The sequence below is a fragment of the Miscanthus floridulus genome, chromosome 10, assembly GCF_019320115.1.
Source record: "Miscanthus floridulus cultivar M001 chromosome 10, ASM1932011v1, whole genome shotgun sequence".
In the NCBI taxonomy this organism is placed as follows: domain Eukaryota; kingdom Viridiplantae; phylum Streptophyta; class Magnoliopsida; order Poales; family Poaceae; genus Miscanthus; species Miscanthus floridulus.
The window spans coordinates 131,896,780-131,916,725 of NC_089589.1; the positions used below are offsets into that span (position 1 = coordinate 131,896,780).

The 19,946-nt window shown below is 46.6% G+C and overlaps 2 protein-coding genes across 2 annotated transcripts; both read right to left on the reverse strand.

The window, feature by feature from the left end:
• Positions 1-1,448: 1,448 nt before the first annotated feature.
• LOC136487259 (glucan endo-1,3-beta-glucosidase-like) lies at positions 1,449-6,401 on the reverse strand. The gene is made up of 3 exons (XM_066484402.1): positions 5,054-6,401; positions 2,019-2,334; positions 1,449-1,928 (listed from the first exon to the last, which is right to left on the reverse strand). The coding sequence occupies exons 1-3, from the start codon at positions 6,128-6,130 to the stop codon at positions 1,900-1,902; spliced, it is 1,422 nt and encodes a 473-aa protein (XP_066340499.1). The 5' UTR covers positions 6,131-6,401; the 3' UTR covers positions 1,449-1,899.
• Positions 6,402-13,269: 6,868 nt separating this feature from the next.
• Positions 13,270-18,222, reverse strand: LOC136487260 (glucan endo-1,3-beta-glucosidase-like). Its single transcript, XM_066484403.1, has 3 exons — positions 16,976-18,222; positions 13,777-14,092; positions 13,270-13,682 (listed from the first exon to the last, which is right to left on the reverse strand). The coding sequence occupies exons 1-3, from the start codon at positions 18,056-18,058 to the stop codon at positions 13,654-13,656; spliced, it is 1,428 nt and encodes a 475-aa protein (XP_066340500.1). The 5' UTR covers positions 18,059-18,222; the 3' UTR covers positions 13,270-13,653.
• Between the last annotated feature and the right edge of the window lie 1,724 nt (positions 18,223-19,946).

Genomic DNA, 19,946 nt, shown 5'->3' on the forward strand with positions numbered 1-19,946 from the left:
ATCTCTTCTGTGGATTAATTATTCAGGGTCGTCTGCACCTCCTCCGCTGCTGGTCGGCAAGACGATGCTGGTCGCCGCTCTGGCACTGGCTGCCGGCGCCATTATCACACTGTTCAATGCATAATTCCTCATTGATGAACTCATCATATATATGGTCATATGATCTATGTGGTAGTATATCTGAATTGTTTGTGTTTGTTTCATTCCTATTGTTTGTGTTTCTTTGTAATCCCGTTGTACAACTGCATGTAGATGCATGTATTTCACTATTTTGCACCGCGTAGAACCTCGGGTGGATGGAGACATGTATGCCCAGTCCACACCGTGGCCGCGACTCGCTCCAAATTAAATTGAAGTCCATGTATGCACGTTTTGATCCAAAATAAGAGCAAGAAAAACGCATGGCAAAAACTATAACTATTACTACTACTGCGAGTTTAGTGTGTCATTAGTCTGTGTAGAATTACTAGGGGGTTTCATGGGGCTGTTTGGTTCCCCACCGAAGTTTGTCACGCCAGGCATGCGGCAGCCACAGAAAGCTAGCTGGTTGGTTTGCGGGTAAACTATGGCAGCCACAGGCTTCTTCAGTTTATTTTTTGTGTTGATTCTTGCCACAGCTGTGGTGGCCATTTTCTCCACTTTGCCTTGGGTGGCGCCACAATTGGCGTGGCTGGCGCTGGCCAGGGAGGCAGGGACCAAACAGTCCCTCTATCTGCTAATTTTTTTTTTTTGCTTTCCGCAATAAGGGGTTGTGCCTGCATGCTGCTTCACTAGAAGCCTCCGTTCGTCACTGCTATGTGGATGGTACTGCAGGCACTGTCAGTATATTTAGGCCCCGTTTAGTTGCCGGCCGAAGTTGGCGCCGTCGGAATCGTAGATTACTGTAGTGTACTGTAGCATTTCGTTTGTATTTAGTAATAATTGTCCAATCGTTGACTAATTAGACTCAAAACGTTCGTCTCGCAAAATACAACCAAACTGTGCAATTAGTTTTTGATTTCGTCAACATTTAGTACTCTATGCATATACCGCAAGTTTAATGTGATGGGGAATCTTCTTTTTCATAGTGCCAAAGTTTGGATTTTGAGGTAACTAAACAAGGGCTTAAATTCAAAAGAAAAAGAAAAGGTACCATGCAGCGGTGGATCCATGAAAAAAATTAGGGGGACTGAACAAAGGTGCGACAACAACATAGTAGTCTTTTTTCTCCGACTGTTGTTCGATCTTAAGTCTCAGTCCCATCTACACAATAGAACTTTATCTAGCTCCACTTCTCCGTATCGGTAGGGGGCTCGATAACTAACTTTTCCTTGGATAACTGCCACACGGTAAGTCTGATCTGAAGAAACATTGAACTAGTTCTGCAGGACAAGTTGGGAGAATTTTAGGGGTGATAAGTTAAGAACAAATGTTCAGTGTACGTAGCTAGGCTGGGCAAATGTTCAGCGTAAATTAACACCGTGAAACAAGGAGGCCTCGTTTCACTCTGTTTATTACTTCAATTTGTGTGCCAACATCGAATGGAATGATAAGTAACCCTTTATTCACCACTACTACACACGACAAAGAATTACAACACGTACGCGCCACCAACCAAATCATCAAAACACAAAGCTAGAACAGCTGGGATACACTACACCACATCAGTTTACTCTCCCCCGTCGTGCTGAGGGAGAGGGACGGATGATGATAACAATGCAATGGCGGCTCTTGTAAGATTAAGAACGACTAGTAGTGATTGAGAGCAAGAAGCATGGATGTCAGACATGAGTATAGAAGTATGTGGCGCAAGCCCGGCAGTATCGACCTCCCGGCGTTGCCGTGGCTGGAGCCTGGAGGACGATGTGGACTCGAGGCTGGTGCCCCTGCCCCCGCACTGCCTGGACTTGCTGCGCCCCGTCAGGAGACGTATTTGCAACTCCCGTAACCTGCAATATAATCCAGATTCAGATACGCCATGATAATGTATATATATCAGTTGCAGTTCAGAGATCATGCAGGTCAGATTGGGAACTTACTGGGGTCACTGGAGGTGACCTCGCCGGTGCCCTTGAAGTCGCAGTCGTAGTCGTGCACGCCATTGGCCTGGTAGAACGCGTTCATCACGTACGAAGCATGTGACTGCACGTTGTTGGGGTCGAAGCACGCGCCGCCGCTCTGGATCGGCTTACAGTCGACATAGCCACAGGCGTAGTTGATGTTGTTCTGCAGGTCGGTTGCGTTCGCGCCGGACTTGGCCACACACCACTTGCCTCCGCCTGACGGCGAGGGGTTTGGTGACGGGTTGGGACTTGGCTTCGGAGATGGATTTGGCGATGGGTTTGGAGATCCAGACTGCAAAGCCAGATAGAAGAAATGAGTTGTCAGCACCAGAGTGGAACAATCCATTTGTCCGAATAAAAAAAATTAGAAACTGATGCACTCATATGAGGGTGAGGCTAAGCATCATTTCTCCAATCAAAATTCCCCTGGTATGAGTTTGAAACTGTGAACCGAGATATGCTCATATGCACACTTGGTCCTTATTAAATCAATTCTTCGTCATAACTTTTTTTTTTGGGTAAACTATAGCCTGACAAGACTCTGCAATTATACATATGACTTTAGCATGTGACGAGATACAAACACATGCTCTCTGCAGTCTGGAGTCAGTATTGGCACCAGCCAAAAGGCCAAAATATGCCCTGCCCAACTTGATCGCACGCCTAAGATTCTTGAGTCAGTCACTAACACATGTCCTCCCAGCAGAATGCTAAAGAATGCAGACAGCCCCACCTTCCCCACATGGTGGTGCACTTTGCCAGGGCATCAGCAAAAGCGACAAGCTTGAAATCGCTGCCCCTGCGTCATTCTTAGATTGGGCGACTGGGGAAACTACTCTACTCTCATATGCGCACCAAAGTACATAGCTCAAGCAGAATAGAGGGCTACGATGTTCAAAAGCTTGAGATAATGCGTAGGAAGCTACAACGGTGCGAGAGAAAGAGGGAAACGCCCAGCCACAAAGGTGGTGCCTGACTTGTTGGCGGCGATGACCACCCACTGAAGAATCCTCAGCTGGAAGCACACGGAAAGCATTCCAAGTAACAAGCTTTTAGGGGTACATTCATTCAGAATCTAGAGACCATCTGCTTTGCTTGCATGTAGCTACTTGTGCATGGATGAAACCGTTGTATAACCGATTGGATGAATGAAGAAGAAACAAAAGTCACGCCAATGGATATGCTCATGTTTCGTGTATACTCGTGCAACCCAAGTCAGAACCTTCTGAGCACCATGTGGTGCAGGCTCTACACAAAGTAGTTTGGCACTAGACCCTTGCATACACCTTAAGAACCTCCAGCAAACCAAGGCAAGAAGCAACCGGAAATGGCAATCAGGCTCAACCAATTTATTCAATATAGTACAAGTTTGAAGGTAGTGTTGTGCAGTAAATTGATAACCATTTTTCAGATAGCTGACCCCCAGTTTGTTACAGTTGTAAGTACTATGGTAATAGGTAAGGTAGCATGTAAAAATAAGAGAATTACCCTGTGCCAGCTAGCATTAGCAAAGCAAGTACTCCCTCCATCCCACAAATAAATTCGTTCCACCAAACACGGGTAGCAAGCAACGTAGATCTAATCAGAGGAGTATACTAATAGCAGCAAGCATAGAGAGATTGCAGAGGTGTCAAAAGCCTGCGCTGCACATGGGCATCCATCGAGAAAAATATAAACGACAAGCGAAGCATCCGGGCTGAAAGGAAACGTTCTAATCCTTTGACAACTAGTAGATAACAGATGTCATCATGGTGGGGAGAAGAAAAGTTGGAAACGAAAGCAACGCTTTTCCAGATGGGGCGGCGGTCCGGTCCACGCGGCATGGCTGCACAATGTGAACACTTTCAATTCTTCCTTCCATTCCATTCCATCCCATCCCATCAGGCATCAGCACACAGCAGTGATGAGTGTTCCTTCCAGTGACACGCACACGGAAAGGATGTACATCTGGTCTGAGCCCTCGTTTAGTTCGCGAATTTTGGATTTTGAGGCTCCTGTAGCACCTTCGTTTTTATTTAGTAAATAGTGTCCAAACATTGACTAATTAGACTTAAAACGTTCGTCTCGCAATTTCCCATCAAACTGTGCAATTAGTTTTTCTTTTCGTCTACATTTAATGCTCCATGCACGAGCCGCAAACATTCGATGTGACACGTACTATAGCAACTTTTTGGATTTTGGGTGGAAAGGGCTGAGTAGTAGTAGAGCACAGCTTAATTTGTTCCCCAACGGTCGGATGCATACGTGTGCTGTGCTGTGCTGTGCTGTGCTTAATTAAAGCAAGGCCTTGTTTAGATCACCTCCAAATTCCAAGTTTTTTCACTCTCTCTCCATCACATCAATTTTTAGCCGTTTGCATGGAGCATTAAATATAGGTAAAAAAAATAACTAATTACACAGTTTAGTTGAAAATCACGAGATGAATCTTTTGAGCTTAGTTGGTCCACGATTGGACAATATTTACCAAATAAGACGAAAATGCTACTATTCATCGGGTTGCAATTTTTTGCAATCTAAACATGGCCCAAGAGGGCAACCACTGGATGCAGGGGAGGGAGGACTACGGAGGAGCCTACCCACTGTCAGTGGCGACAAGAAAAGAAAATTCCAAAAAAACAAAAGAATAATAAAACGCTGCTATCTTCGAGACATCATCGTAATGTGAACTTATGACCTCCCTGAAGACCTGTGCTTGAACCGGCGAGCGCGACCCTTTGACCCTGACCCCCCGCCACGGTTTCGTTTCTGAAACCGCGTCCAATCTGCGGCCTCCCTTTCTTTTCCACAACCATACTTCCTACACGCGTGCATTCAATTTTTGGCATCGAGCTAGCAAGTAAATCAATTCCAAATTTTTACGATTTCCCCCAAAATTGAATCCGAACATTAATCAAAGGAATCGAGCAGGTTTTGTGGACCGATAAATAATTGCAGCAGATTCGTCCGTCCGTAATGAATGAACGAACCAAGCAGAGAAAGAGATCGACAAACAAAAATGAGCGACAACTCACCGATCCTTGCCGGAGGAGTCCGAGGTCGTATTTGGGCGTGAAATCCGTGTTGAAGATACCGAAATTCCGCTCCGCAATCGGCCCCGGCTTCTGGTTCTCGTCAAACAGCGAGAACACGTACGTCTCGAAGGTCCTCCCGGGCATGAGCGGGGTGCCCTTGCCGCCGCTGCACACCCGTATCATCCCGGCGTTGAAATCTCTCGCCTCCTCGGGTCCAACCCCGACCTGCCCGGCCTCGCCCTTGGTGGGCCACCCGGCCTCGCCCACCGCGATCTCCACGCCGGCGCCGTACCCGAGCCTCTTCATCGCCGTGTAGATGGCGTCCATCTGCGCGTCGAACATGCTCGTGTAGTTGAGCTTCGTCCCGGGGTCGTACACCCCCGCGTTGGGCCGGAACACGGCGTAGTTCAGCGTCGCCGCGTTGTAGCTGAAGTACGGGTACGCGTTCACCATGAACGGCGACCCGGTGTCGTTGTGGAACTTGAGCATGGGGGCGAGGATCTTGGTGTCGAGCCCGGGGCGGAACCGCGCGTTGGACGGGATCCCGTCGGAGGGCGCCAGGATGCCCAGGTAGTGCGGCGTGGTGACGCGGACGCCGGGGAGGTTCTCGAGCTGGAGCGCCTGCGCGAGGCGCCGCATCGCGGGGAGGAGCGCCACGACGAGGTCGGGGACGACGATGGGGCCGAGGACCTCGTTGCCGGCTAAGAGGAGGGTCACGTTGGCGCCCGCGGCGACGTGCGGGGACAGGTTGTCGCGGACCCACCCGCGCGCCGCGTCCAGGCCGGCGGATCTGTCGGCGAAGGTGGGGAGCAGGGCGTTGGGGATGGAGACGGCGAGCGAGATGGACGGCGCGTTGGCGGCGAACGCGTCCAGGAAGGCCGGGTTCGCGTCGAAGAGCTTCACGCGGTCGATGGTGGTCTTGGTGGCGAGGAAGGACGCGACGGCGGCGGGGGACGGCAGGTTGTCCGCGTTCGCGCCGTAGTTGACACCGATGGGCAGCGACGGGAGGCCGCCGCCCTGGGCTGCGGCCGGCGACAAGCCATGGAGGAAGGCGGCGAGGAGGAGGTGGAGGAGCATCGGGAGGCGTGCGCGCGTGGCCTCTGCTGCTTGCTGCTAGTGCCCCCACTAGTGGTTGGTTGGATTTGGCCTTGGTCTCTCTGCTCTTGGGAAGGGAGAGAGCAGGAACCAATTGATGCTGGTCAGAAGCGCTTGAAGCTCGGTGACGAAGATGAGGAGAATCCATGATGGAATGGACTGGACTTCTAAGGCTGCTAGGGCTGTGTTTAGTTCGTGAAATGAAAATTTTTATACGTTACATTGGATGTTTTGAGGATATCGAAAGAGGTTTTCGGATACTAATAAAAAAACTAATTATATAGCTTGTTTGGAAACTATGAGACGAATTTATTAACCCTAATTAATCCACCATTAGCGCATGTTAGTTACTGTAGCACTTATGGCTAATTATGGACTAATTAGTCTTAAAACATTCGTCTCGCAATTTCCAACCAAATTGTGCAATTAGTTTTTTTCGTCTATATTTAATACTCCATACATATACCGCAAGATTCGATGTAATAGTTTAGGGTGAAAATTTTTTGATCTAAAACAGACCTAGACCTTATGTTTGCTGTTTGTTATTCGTGTTGTGGGCGACCAGTTCTGGGGTCTGCTGTTAAACTGAAGTGTAGCTCATTTTGTATCTTCTGTTAAACGTTCTATCTGTTTTATGTTAAGTTCCTCTAGCTAGCTGTCTCTGAGACAGAGGTTCAGGTTAGCTATAAATGGTTCAGGTGCATGTCGCACCCGATTTTAACAACAAAATCAGATACACACCATATGTGAGATCAGAAAGTCAAATCTCACATATAGCTACAAATAAAGGTAATATCAAAAGACAAATGCTCAATATATAACGTACTTAGTATAAAGAATACAACCTTAGACAGCACATAGCGGAAGGACAACTCCGATCTTCGGGTGAAGACTCTAATTCCACAGGGACAACTGACTGGTTGATCACAAGCTTAATTCCTCAAAACTCTAGCAATCTGGTACACATCTAGGATTTTTATCCAAATAATTGAAAAAAAAATAAAACAAGCGTAAGTACATGTTTTACTCAACAAATATAACATGGGGTTCATGAGGCTCAAAAGGCTGACACTGATTTAACTACGTTTAGCTTTTAATGAGTCATGATTTTAGCAATTGGGTAGCAACAAGTTTATCACAAGCCCATAAAAACACATGATCAAGTAAACATAAATAATGAATAGCAAAAACAATAATTATTAGTGAGCACCAGTATCATCGGTGTTCATCATCTATTCCGTAAGGGTCCAAGGCCGCTCATGACCATGAGCACGGCTGATATACTAGTTTTACACTCTGCAGAGGTTGTACACTTTCACTGTGAGTCGTGATTTACCATTTCGCCCGAGGTAGTTAATCTCTTGACCCACTGTTAAGGAAGGTCGGCAGGGTTCACTACGAAGCCTTTTAAATGTTCGTCTAACAAGTTAGGGCCGTTAGGTTTCTATGCCCTGTGAATGTAGGGCTCTCCTTCCGACAGGCACAATGACACGTAGCCTATACACTGACGGTCAGAGGCCGCACTATATCCAACCCAAAACACATCACTCTTGCACCATAAAGGTAACCTCTAATAAGCTAAAAAAGGTCCTCATAGTGAGCTAAAGCCAGAGTCATGTAGCCCTCACAGTTGTACTGTAAGTCCCGGATGTTCGCTTACAGATAAGTCTTTAGGAAGATGAATCTAGAGCATCATAAAATAGCCCAATGCTCTAACCCCCTTTTCTATGTTGCTAAAAAACATCTTTTAATGTTTATTGCATATACCATTAGTCAAGTTACAAGATCATGGCTTTAGTTGAGCACTAGCATCATACTATCCAATACAATAACTCATAGGAATCAAGGAATTTAGGATATCAAATAGCTAGGAAAATTACTACAGTTGCCAAGGTAGACACATGCATATGATTAAATTATTAAAGTAAATAGGGCAATAAGGAAGATCCCATGCTATACTTGCCTTAAACTCAGATCATTCTTCTATTGAATTGTAACCTCCAAAGAACTTCTTCTAGATCACCAACTACTTTTATATCACCAACGTACTTCTCACCAAGTGGACAAGATCATTAAGCACCATACAAGCATCTAAACAAATATGCATAGCATTCAAACATAACTATATTAGAACAATACACCAATCAGTGAAAAAGAATTTAAAATCAAATCTACGCATTGCTACGATCACACAGACGCGAAAAACACGCTAATCAGAGCTACAGTGAAAAGATGCAACTACCAATAAATTTACTTTAAAAAGAAAACTATAGGCTTCATTTATTTTAATTATAAAACATATATAAGATTCTACAGAATAATATCTAAATTGAGTTAAGTTAGATTATACTTGATTTATAAAAACAAGGTAAAACTACTCATATAATTAACTAAGGTGAAAAGCCTAAGTTGCTTTTAGTTGAGAAACCAATTACATATAGATTGTTCGAATTACTATTTTATTTAAAAACTTTAAACATGTTAAACAATACCACTAATACGTAGATTATGTCGTTATGAATCTAATGCAACTTGAACGGATCAAATCTGAGTTAAAACAGAGAAGGTAGGGCTAAAACAATGATGGTGGCAATTTTGTAAATAGACAAAACTAAAATTTCAAATTAAAATAAATAAAACCTGATTTTTAAATATGCCAGTGGACCGCGAGCACTAATAGGAGAAAGGGCAGGGGCTCTTTAGCAAAAGTGAAGGGACGACGGGTTAATTAAGCAGATCTGTGGGGTCTCTTATGCAATTAAGTCACGCGAAGGGGTATCAGGGAATTTGGGCCATTGGATCAGATCCGGACAACTCAGATTAGAGAGAGGGAGAGAGAGAAAGAGAGAAAGAGAGGGAATCGCCAGCCTGAACAGTACAGCGCCATGGCCGGCGGCGCTCGGACCTCGCCGACGTAACTGGTTAAGGGCCTATGGGTTACGGCTGCTTCAACTGATGACACGGGGAGATAGAGCAGATTACGGCAAACTCGATGGGAGTATTGATTGAAGCAGGGGATGAACGGATACAGCGGCATGCGCTATCTTACGGCTCGACTTGGTGCGGTGATGGCGCGCGAACAGAGAAGGAGGAAGATAGGGCAAAAGCAAAGCACCGGGGCTTCCTTACCGAGATGTGAAGGCCGAGGAGCGGTTTAGAGCGACGGTGGAGATTGGCCGTGGCGGAATCGCATGCGGCGGCGGTGCTCTAGGGTTGCGGCGGCACTTGAGAGCTCAGGGTAGGGCTAGGCGAGAGCGGAGCAGCTCGGGGCGTTATTTATGGGGCTCGGCAGCTTGAGGCGCAAGCCAAGGTGAGGAGATGGGGCAGGGAAGGACATGGACTCGACAGTGTTTGCACTGGTGAGGAGAGGAGGAAGAAGGGACTGACAAGGCGGGGCTGGGCTGTTGGCGTAAGAGGGAGCGAAAGACGAGCGTGCGCGGTGGCTTCTGCTACTGCGGCTACGGGCTGGGCTACGGCTTGGGCTGCTCGGGCTGAAAACCAGAGAGGGAGGAAGCGCTTGGGCCGGCTCGGGCCACGCCGGGAGTGAGGGGAAGGAGAGAGCAGGCCAGGGCAGGTGAAAGGTCCTAATGGCTAGAGGGTGAATAGCCTATTAAAAATTTCAACAACAACACTTAACAAACCGGTTAGACAATTATGAGGCGAAGCAAGTGTTGCGCTAGCCTACTAAAAATGCAAGACATCTACCACAATTCTAGTTTATATAGTTTCTATCCACACAATAGCTATGTCACTATACTAAGTTAGTGTGCTCTCAAAGGCTAACTAAAGAGCTACACTAACCAAACTAACAAGCTCTCACAACTAGCTACACTAAAGAGCTTGACAACTAGTTTGCGGTAATATAAAGAGAGTAAGCAATTTGTTTATACCGCCGTATCGAGGAAGGAGACAATTAATCACAAGAATCAATATCAATGAAGACCAATTATCTCGGAATCAAATGATGAACACAATGGTTTTTTACCGAGGTTCACTTACTTACCGGCAAGCTACTCCTTGTTGTGGCGATTCACTCACTTGGAGGTTCATGCGCTAATTGGCATCACACGCCAAACCATCAATAGGGTGCCGCACAACCAACACAAGATGAGGATCACACAAGACACGAGCAATCCACTAGAGTACCTTTTGGCTCTCCACTGGAGAAAGGTCAAGAACCCCTCATAATCATCACGATCGGAGCCGGAGATAATCACCAACCTTCGCTTGACGATCCTCGCTGCTCCAAGCCGTCTAGGTGGCGGCAACCACCAAGAGTAACAAGCGAATCCCGCAGCGAAATACAAACACCAAGTGCCTCTAGATACAAACACTCAAGCAATGCACTTGGATTCTCTCACAATCTCACAAAGATGATGAATCAATGATGGAGATGAGTGGAAGGGCTTTGGCTAAGCTCACAAGGTTGCTATGTCAATGCAAATGACTAAGAAGGTGAGCTTGAGCCGGCCATGTGGCTTAAATAGAAGCCCCCACAAAATAGAGCCGTTGTACCCCTTCACTGGGCATAACGCGGGGTGACCGGACGCTCCAGTCAGATTGACCGGACGCTGGACCTCAGTGTCTGGTCACGTGATGCGTGCCACGTGTCCCCTCTCTTCAAATGTTATTCGCCCGATCTCAACGGTCAAGTGACGACCGAACGCTGCAGCTCAAAGTGACTGGACGCTGAACCCCAGCGTCCGATCGTTTCCGGTAAGCACATTTCATTTTTTTTTGAAGGAACAGGAGGGGCAAGGAGCCCCTACTAGAGATTAAATTAAATTAAACTTGCAGTTTGTTATAGAAAAACATTTCATTTTGTTGATTTCACCTGCAATAGATGGTATGAGAAAAATACCTGTCCGTTTCTTCTCTATTAATAGAAACGGGCACCGTCTAGTGCTTAAACAAATACACACTTAACACTAAAAAGACCTAAATCCAAAATATTCTTGAAAGACTATGAGTAGAAATAAAGCGTTGTGTTCAATCTACAGTACGTACACACATATGCGGCTCACTGTGCCGCCCCTTGACCTAAAAAAATGTAATAATGCAATCCTAAATGCATTAACCAAGAAGTTGCAAATTGCAATCACATAGGTACTAGTAGTATATATTAAACCAAAAATAGTCTTTTTCTTTAGAAAAAGAAAAATAATAAACTAGGAAAGCCAAAACAAGTCAACCTTTGGCTTTGCAGCAGCAGGCTGCAAATTAGGCTCCTCGAAAATCTAATCACGAAGTGGTTACTAGATCGAGATCAACGCAAAGGGTGATCTAGCCTAGTTGCAACGAACACAACACAAAACGATCATAGACCTGGGAGTCCGTCAGTCATTGGTATAGTAGAGATGTGAGCGGAAGGACTGTGCAGGTCAGTGTAGTGGTACTGCGGTGTAGCGTCGACCTTCGTGACACCAGCGGCACTGGCCAATCACCTTGGCCGTGCCTAGAGTTGGGGAAGAAGGATGGCAACATCATTCCAAGAAGGATTCTGTGGACATTATATTGTTCCTCTTCTCTGGAATTGGGTTTGGTGTAGGGTTTGCGATCGCAGTTGTATTAGCATGGGGAATCTCTGCTATTAGAAGGCAACCGTGAGAAACGCAAGAAGCCTTATTGAATCATATGTATTGTAATGGAATAAATTTTTATTGTGCAAGTTTCTTCAATTAGAACTATTACTATCGTGAGTTTACTATGTTATTAGTCTGTCCAGAATTCCTGGGGTTCATTTAAAATTGTTGTGTGGTTTTTGGGGGTGTTTGTTTCCCCGCCGAAGTTTGCAATGCCATACATGTGGCTGCCATAGAAAGTTGGCTGGTGTATGGTTCGCGTGTAAACTGTGACAGTAACAAGCTTCTTTGGTTCATCTGCTTTGCCTTCGGCAGCGCCACAACTGGCGTGTCAGGCGCTGGCCAAGGACCAAACAGCCCAAGAGAAATCTGTTCCTTTATTTCGATAAGGGTTTGTACCCGTTACTTGAGGTCTGTTAGTCTGTAACATGCATGCTGCTTCACTAGAAGCCTCCGTTCGTCACTGTTACGTGGATGGTACTTCAGGCACGGTCCCTATATTTAAATTCAAAAGAAAAAGAAAAGGCACCATGAACAGCAACAGCTATTAAGTCGAGATAATTTCAGGCCAATAGCAGCATTTTGCTAGTGCAAGATGCCTAATTGCTGAATAATCGTGAAGGGAGGGAGCTATAGTCGATACATAGCAGGGGTCTACAAGTGGTAGTGCAATAGACTGAAGCCAAGCGTAGCCTGCCTTAACGTCACATAAACCAGCCAGCAGTACTTCTTCACAAACCAATAACAATACGAACCAGCCAACCGAATAGGCTGACGATAAATTTTTCGTTGGATAACTGAATGTTTGTGCATACGGTAAGTCCTTGGGTAACTGAAGAAACATAGAACCAGATCTGCAGGACAAATGTTGGGAGAATGGACGGGCAAATGTTTAGTGTAGCTGAAGTCTCGTGTCATATAGAATGAAATAAAACTTGGATGAAACACCCACTTTCAGGGTCTGTTTAGTTTCCCATTTTGGCCAAAACTTTTGTTGTTTTATCTTATCTTTTGGCAAAATATATCTAAACACCATAGGTAAAAACAGCAAAACTTAGGCTACAAAACTTTTAGCATTTGGGACCCAAGAGGTCCAAAACTAAGCAAAAAACGTCTTGGGGGCGCGTGCTGTGTCTGCATGGCTAAAGTTTTGCCGTGCATCTAAACATCAAATGCCAAAAGTTTGAATGACAAAAGTTTTACAGCAAAAGATTAGGGGCAAAAGTTTTGCCATTCTAAAAGCATCTAAACACCCCCTCGATGTAAAGTTTAATGATAGAATTTCATAGGCATTTAATTCTAAAACTCGTAGAGAGTTAGTAATCGTGCCAAAAGAATTTCATCCTCAGAAAACTCATTTCTTCTTCTCTTTTCGCTATAAACATTGCCGTGTCATAAAAAAAAATACATCCGTGGCAGTCCACTAAATGCAAATAAAATTCAAATAACTCTCACTCAGACTGGTCTACCACCGAGAAACAAGGAGGCCTCGTTTCACTCTGTGAATTACTTCAATTTTTGTGTCTACATCGAAAGGAGTAATGATAAGTTAAGAACACTTTATTATTCACCACTACTACACACGACAAAGAATCGCAACACGCGCCACCATCCATCCAAATCATCAAAACACAAAGCTAGAACATCTGGGATACACTACACCACATCAATTTACTCCGCCCTCTGTGCTGAGGGAGAGGGACGGATGATAACAATGCAATGGCGGCTCTTGTAAGATTAAGAACGACTCGACTAGTAGTGATTGAGAGCAAGAAGCATGGGTGTCAGACATGAGTATAGAAGTATTTGGCGCAAGCCCGGCAGTATCAACCTCCCGGCGTTGCCGTGGCTGGAGCCTGGAGGACGATGTGGACTCGAGGCTGGTGCCCCTGCCCCCGCACTGCCTGGACTTGCTGCGCCCCGTCAGGAGACGTATTTGCAACTCCCGTAGCCTGCAATATAATCCAGATTCAGATACGCCATGATAATGTATATATATCAGTTGCAGTACGTTCAGAGATCATGCAGGTCAGATTGGGAACTTACTGGGGTCACTGGAGGTGACCTCGCCGGTGCCCTTGAAGTCGCAGTCGTAGTCGTGCAGGCCATTGGCCTGGTAGAACGCGTTCATCACGTACGAAGCATGTGACTGCACGTTGTTGGGGTCGAAGCACGCGCCGCCGCTCTGGATCGGCTTACAGTCGACAGAGCCACAGGCGTAGTTGATGTTGTTCTGCAGGTCGGTTGCGTTCGCGCCGGACTTGGCCACACACCACTTGCCTCCGCCTGACGGCGAGGGGTTTGGTGACGGGTTGGGACTTGGCTTCGGAGATGGATTTGGCGATGGGTTTGGAGATCCAGACTGCAAGGCCAGATAAGGAAAAATGACTTGTCAGCATCGGATTGGAACAATGCATTTGTCCCAACAAAAAATTAGAAACTGAATGCACTCATATCAGGATAAGGCTAAGCATTGTTTCTCGAATCAAAATTTTCATAGTAAGAGTTTCAAACTGTGAACCGAGATATGCTCATATGCACACTTGGTCCTTATTAAATCAATTCTTTGTCATAACTTTTTTTTTGGGTAAACTTTAGCCTGACATGACTCTGCAATTATACATATGACTTTAGCATGTGACGAGATACAAACACATGCTCTCCAGAGCCAATACCGGCACCACCGGCCAAAAGGCCAAAATATGCCCTGCCCAACTTGCATTGATGGCACGCCTACGATTCTTGAGTCAGTCACTAATACAGGTCCTCCAGCAGAATGCTAAAGAGTACAGACAGCCCACCTTCTCCACATGGTGCTGCATTTTGCCAGGGCATCAGCAAAAGCAAGAAGGTCGAAATCGCTGCCCCTGCCTCATTTTTTGATTGGGCAATTGGGGCAGCTAATCATATGCTCACCAAACAGAATAGAGGGCTACAAGTTTGAGAAGCTTGAGATAATGCGTAGGAAGCTAGAACGGTGAGAGAAAGAGGAAACGCCCAGCCCAGCCATAAAGGTGCCTGACTTGTTGGCGGCGATGACCACCTAACGAAGAATCCTCATTTGGAAGTACACGGAAAGCATCCCCAGTAAACCAAGTAACAAGCTTTTCGGGGTACATTCATTCAGATTTCAGAATCTAGAACCCATCTGCTTTGCTTCTTGGTAGCTACTTGTGCATGCACGAAACCTTCACCGATTCGATGAAAAGATAAAAGCATAACGCCAATGGATATGCTCATGTTTCGTGTATACTCTGCAGTCCAGGTCAGAACCTATTAAGCTACCCACAGGCCCTACCCATATGCTTACTATCTGTAGTGTGTTGGGTAAGCACCATGTGGTGCGGTCTAGAAATCAGGGTGTGTTTAGTTGGGGAGGTGAAAATTTTTGGGTGTCACATCGGATGTGTCGGAAGGATGTCGGGAGGAGTTTTTGGATACTAATAAAAAAACAAATTACAGAACCCATCAGGAAACTGCGAGACGAATCTAATGATACTAATTAATCAGTCATTAACACATGTGGGTTACTGTAGCACTTAAGGCTTTTCATGGACTAGGCTTAAAAGATTCGTCTCGCGATTTTGTCGAGAACTGTGCAATTAGTTTTTTTTCGTCTACATTTAGTACTCCATGCATGTGTCCAAACATGCTCTTTTACTGTAGGAGGCAAAAAAATTTTTGGAAACTAAACAGGGCCTCAACATCTGGATGGATATACGGAGTAGACTCTAAGTAGACAATTTTGCTCTGTTCGTTTGGCTGATATGCTATGGCTGAAAGTACTATTGACTGATTTATTGTGAGAGAAAAATACTATTCATTTAGCTGAAAAAAGTACGACTTATAAGCCAAATAAACAGTGCAAGTAGTTTGGCACTAGACACTTGCATATGCAACAACCTTTGCAGCAAACCAAGGCAAGAAGCAACGGCCTGTTCGTTTCGGCTTATTTGTTCGTATCTGGCTTATAATCCATGTCTTGAACAGTATTTTTCTCTCACGCTAAACTAGTCAACAGTACTTTCAGTCATGGCTTATAAGCCAATTCAGCCGAAACGAATAGGCTAGTAATCAATATATACTAGTAGTACGAGTTTGCAGGTAGTATTGTGTAGTAAATTGCTAATCATTTTTCGGATAGCTGACACCAGAATACCCCGCAGTTTGTTACAGCTGTAAGTACTATGGTAATAGCTACCGTACCCTGTAAAAATAAGAGAATTACCCTGTGCCAGCTAGCATTAGCAAAGCAAGTAGCTTTGGTACGGCAGCATGTCACCAAACACGGGTAGCAAGCTAGCGTGTGCACACACAGATCTAACTAATCAGGGTACCTTTCGTGAGAGACTAATCAGAGGAGTGCTAGTACTAGCAGCAAGCATAGAAATTGCAGAGGTGTCAAAAGCATGAGCTGCACATGGGGCACGGGATGCCGTCACTGGATCTATCTATCGAGAGAAATAAAAACGACAAGGAAGCAACCGGGCTCAAAGGAAACGTTCTAATCCTGGGCTAGAGATGGCATCACGGTGGCGAGATGATTGGGAGAAGAAAAAAAGTTGGAAACGAAAGCAACACTTTCCAGATGGGGCGGCGGTCCGGTCCACGCGGTATGTGCGCATGGCTGCACCTGTCCTCTGCTGATAATCCAGTGTGAACCAAACGGAGTGCCATTTCAATTCATGTTTGCATCAGCAGCGTAAATCAGGCATCACCAGTCTGTCGGCCCCGCATCGCATGCTTGCTTCCTTGCCTTCCAGTGACACGCACACGGAAAGCTTATGCCGTTTCCGTGCTAAACTTGAATTTGTTCCCATCCCAACGGTCGCATCTCGCATGCATACGTGTGCTGTGCTTAATTATTAAACAAACCAAACCCACTGGATGCAGATTGCAGGCATGGGAGGAGCTTACCCACTGCCGGTGGCGAAAAGAAAAGAAAACTCCAACTGGTTTTTCGCTTTAGACCCCAAAAAATAATAATACTACTAATACTAAAATGGTGCTCTGTTGGAGACATCATCGTAATGTGAACCTATGACCTCCCTGAAGACCTGCTTGAACCGGCAACGGCAAGCGCGACCCTTTGACTCTTTTGAGCCCCCGCCGCGGTTTCTGAAACCGCGTCGGTCCCATCAGAGAACGAACAACGAACGAACAACGAACGAACGAACGAAGGAAGCAGAGAAAGAGATCGACAAACAAAAATGAGCGAGAGCAGAGTAATAGCAGCACAACTCACCGATCCTTGGCGGAGGAGCCCGAGATCATATTTGGGCGTGAAATCCGTGTTAAAGATCCCAAAATTCCGCTCCGCAACCGGCCCGGGCTTCTGGTTCTCATCAAACAGCGAGAACACGTACGTCTCGAACCTCCTCCCGGGCATCATCGGCGTCCCCTTCCCGCCGCTGCACACCCGGATCATCCCGGCATTAAAATCCCTCGCCTCCTCGGGCCCCACCCCCACCTGCCCGGCCTCCGCCTTGGTCGGCCACCCCGCCTCGCCGACGGCAATCTCCACGCCATCCCCGTACCCGAGCCTCTTCATCGCCGTGTAGATGGCGTCCATCTGCGCGTCGAACATGCTCGTGTAGTTGAGCTTCGTCCCGGGGTCGTACACCCCGGCGTTGGGACGGAACACCGCGTAGTTGAGCGTCGCCGCGTTGTAGCTGAAGTACGGGTACGCGTTCACCATGAACGGCGACCCCGTGTCGTTGTGGAACTTGAGCATGGGGGCGAGGATCTTCGTGTCGAGCCCCGGACGGAACCGCGCGTTGGACGGGATCCCGTCGGAGGGCGCCAGGATGCCCAGGTAGTGCGGCGTGGTGACGCGGACGCCGGGGAGGTTCTCGAGCTGGAGCGCCTGCGCGAGGCGCCGCATCGCGGGGAGGAGCGCCACGACGAGGTCGGGGACGACGGTGGGGCCGAGCACCTCGTTGCCCGCGAGGAGGAGGGTCACGTTGGCGCCCGCGGCGACGTGCGGGGACAGGTTGTCGCGGACCCACCCGCGCGCCGCGTCCAGGCCGGTCGATCTGTCGGCGAAGGTGGGGAGGAGGGAGTTGGGGATGGAGACGGCGAGCGAGATGGACGGCGCGTTGGCGGCGAACGCGTCCAGGAAGGCCGGGTTCGCGTCGAAGAGCTTCACGCGGTCGATGGTGGTCTTGGTGGCGAGGAAGGACGCGACGGCGGCGGGGGACGGCAGGTTGTCCGCGTTCGCGCCGTAGTTGACTCCGATGGGCAGCGACGGGAGACCGCCGCCCTGGGCTGCGGCTGGCGACAAGCCATGGAGGAAGGCGGCGAGGAGGAGGAGGAGGAGCGGGAGCATCGGGAGGCGTGCGCGCGTGGCCTCTGCTGCTTGCTGCCACTCGTGGTTGGTTGGATTTGGCCTTGGTCTCTCTGCTCTGCTCTGCTCTTGGGAAGGGAGAGAGCAGGACTTCTTGGTGGGGGATGGATGGACGGCCCGTTGTGGCGTTGTGGTGTGGGTTTTGAAACCTCTGCGCTCGCCGGCTCCAGGCTGCGGCTAATTCTTTAATTATTAATTAACGCCGCTTGCCTAAAGCCCGGCTGTCTTTTGTTTAATACTACTGCTTATAATTGTCCTGTTGGCTCGCTGCCGCTGAAAATATTGTTGTCTGATTTGTTATGAAAGAAAAAAATATTATTCGTTAACTGAAAAGTCAGAAAAACAAGTTAAAACACTGTTCCAGCTGATTTGTTGTAAGAGAAAAATAATTTTCTGATTGAAAAAATAAACTAAAAAGTACGGATTATAAGACAAACGAAAAGAACCAAAAAAAAACATACGGCTTATAAGCCAAGCGGTCATAGCGAATACTATAATTCTACTTATAACACTATTATAATAGTAAGATAAAGAAATGAAAATAAAGGAAATGAAAATAAATTGGCCCGCCCGCTCCGATTTTGTGCCTGGGTCCTCGCAACGTGAGAGAGGTGCTCTGCCCGGCAGTTTCCTTTTCCTGTCGTGGTCTGCCCACTCCTGGAGTCCTTCCTGGCATGTTTTCTGGGATAAGGAGTCAGCGTGAGAGCCAGCGTGAAAAACGAGCAAGCTGCTTCCAAACTAGGGGCGCGTTTAGGCCCGTCCTAATAAAAAAAAACTAGTAGTTTCTATAATATAGAATACCGCACAAAAAAAAGGTACTGCTTTTCAACCCATGATTTCTATGAGTAATAACTATTTTCTCTTTCTCTCTCCCAACTCTATCTTTTCCTCCAATGGAAATGCGACACGAGCTCCCTAGAAACTGGTGGTTTCTCCCCAATGGCGATTTCATGATTTCTTGGTGCATTAGGTCAAGAGTAGACCTGGTTTCTTCATGAAGAAACAATTTCTATGATTTTTTTTCTCTTTCTTCATTAATTACGTTGCCATGTCAGCATTTTGCCTACGTGGTAAGTCATTTAATGAGGATAGAAACCATCATCAATGCACCATTGGGACTGCCCTTAGATGCAAAAAATTTTAGGTTTTTACTACCGTAGTACTTTCGTTTATATTTGGTAATTAGTATCTAATTATGAACTAATTAGGTTCAAAAGTTTCGTCTCGTGATTTCTCACCTAACTGTGCAATTAATTTTTTTTCGTCTACATTTAGTACTCCATGCATGTGCCGCAAGATTCGATGTAACGGATACTATGCAAAAAAAAAAAATTAGAAACTAAACAGGCCGTCGTGTTTTCTGGGATCTGTTCCTTCCTTAGCTATGGCGATGATTTGCTGTATCTTTTTTTTTCTCTCCTGGAAACGAAGATAAAATAAAAAAAGGCACCTGCTCTGGAAAGGCACACGATGGCTGCGTGGCATATTCATCTTGTCTTGTCTTGCTGTATGAACACTCGCTATCCTTTGGGATTTGTTGTGAAATGAAATGAAAATACAAAGCACTAAAGCTGGCAAGCTGCCGTGTTTCCAATTTCGTAATTCCGCTTACTTTGAATTTTTATTTATCACGGATTTTTTCCCGCAATAAAAAGGGGGCCAAAAGTTTTTGACCTATTATAATAAAATCAATCAATCAAACAGAAATACAGTACTACGGTTTGGGCGAATTCATTTCCTTGGACGTGGAGGGAAAGAATGGATTGGAAGGAAGTAAGCAAGCAAACGACGCACGGGGCCGGGCGACGGTAGTCTAGACTAATCCGTACTCTGGACCACCGGCGCTTGCGACGTCTCCGCAGCCGCGTCG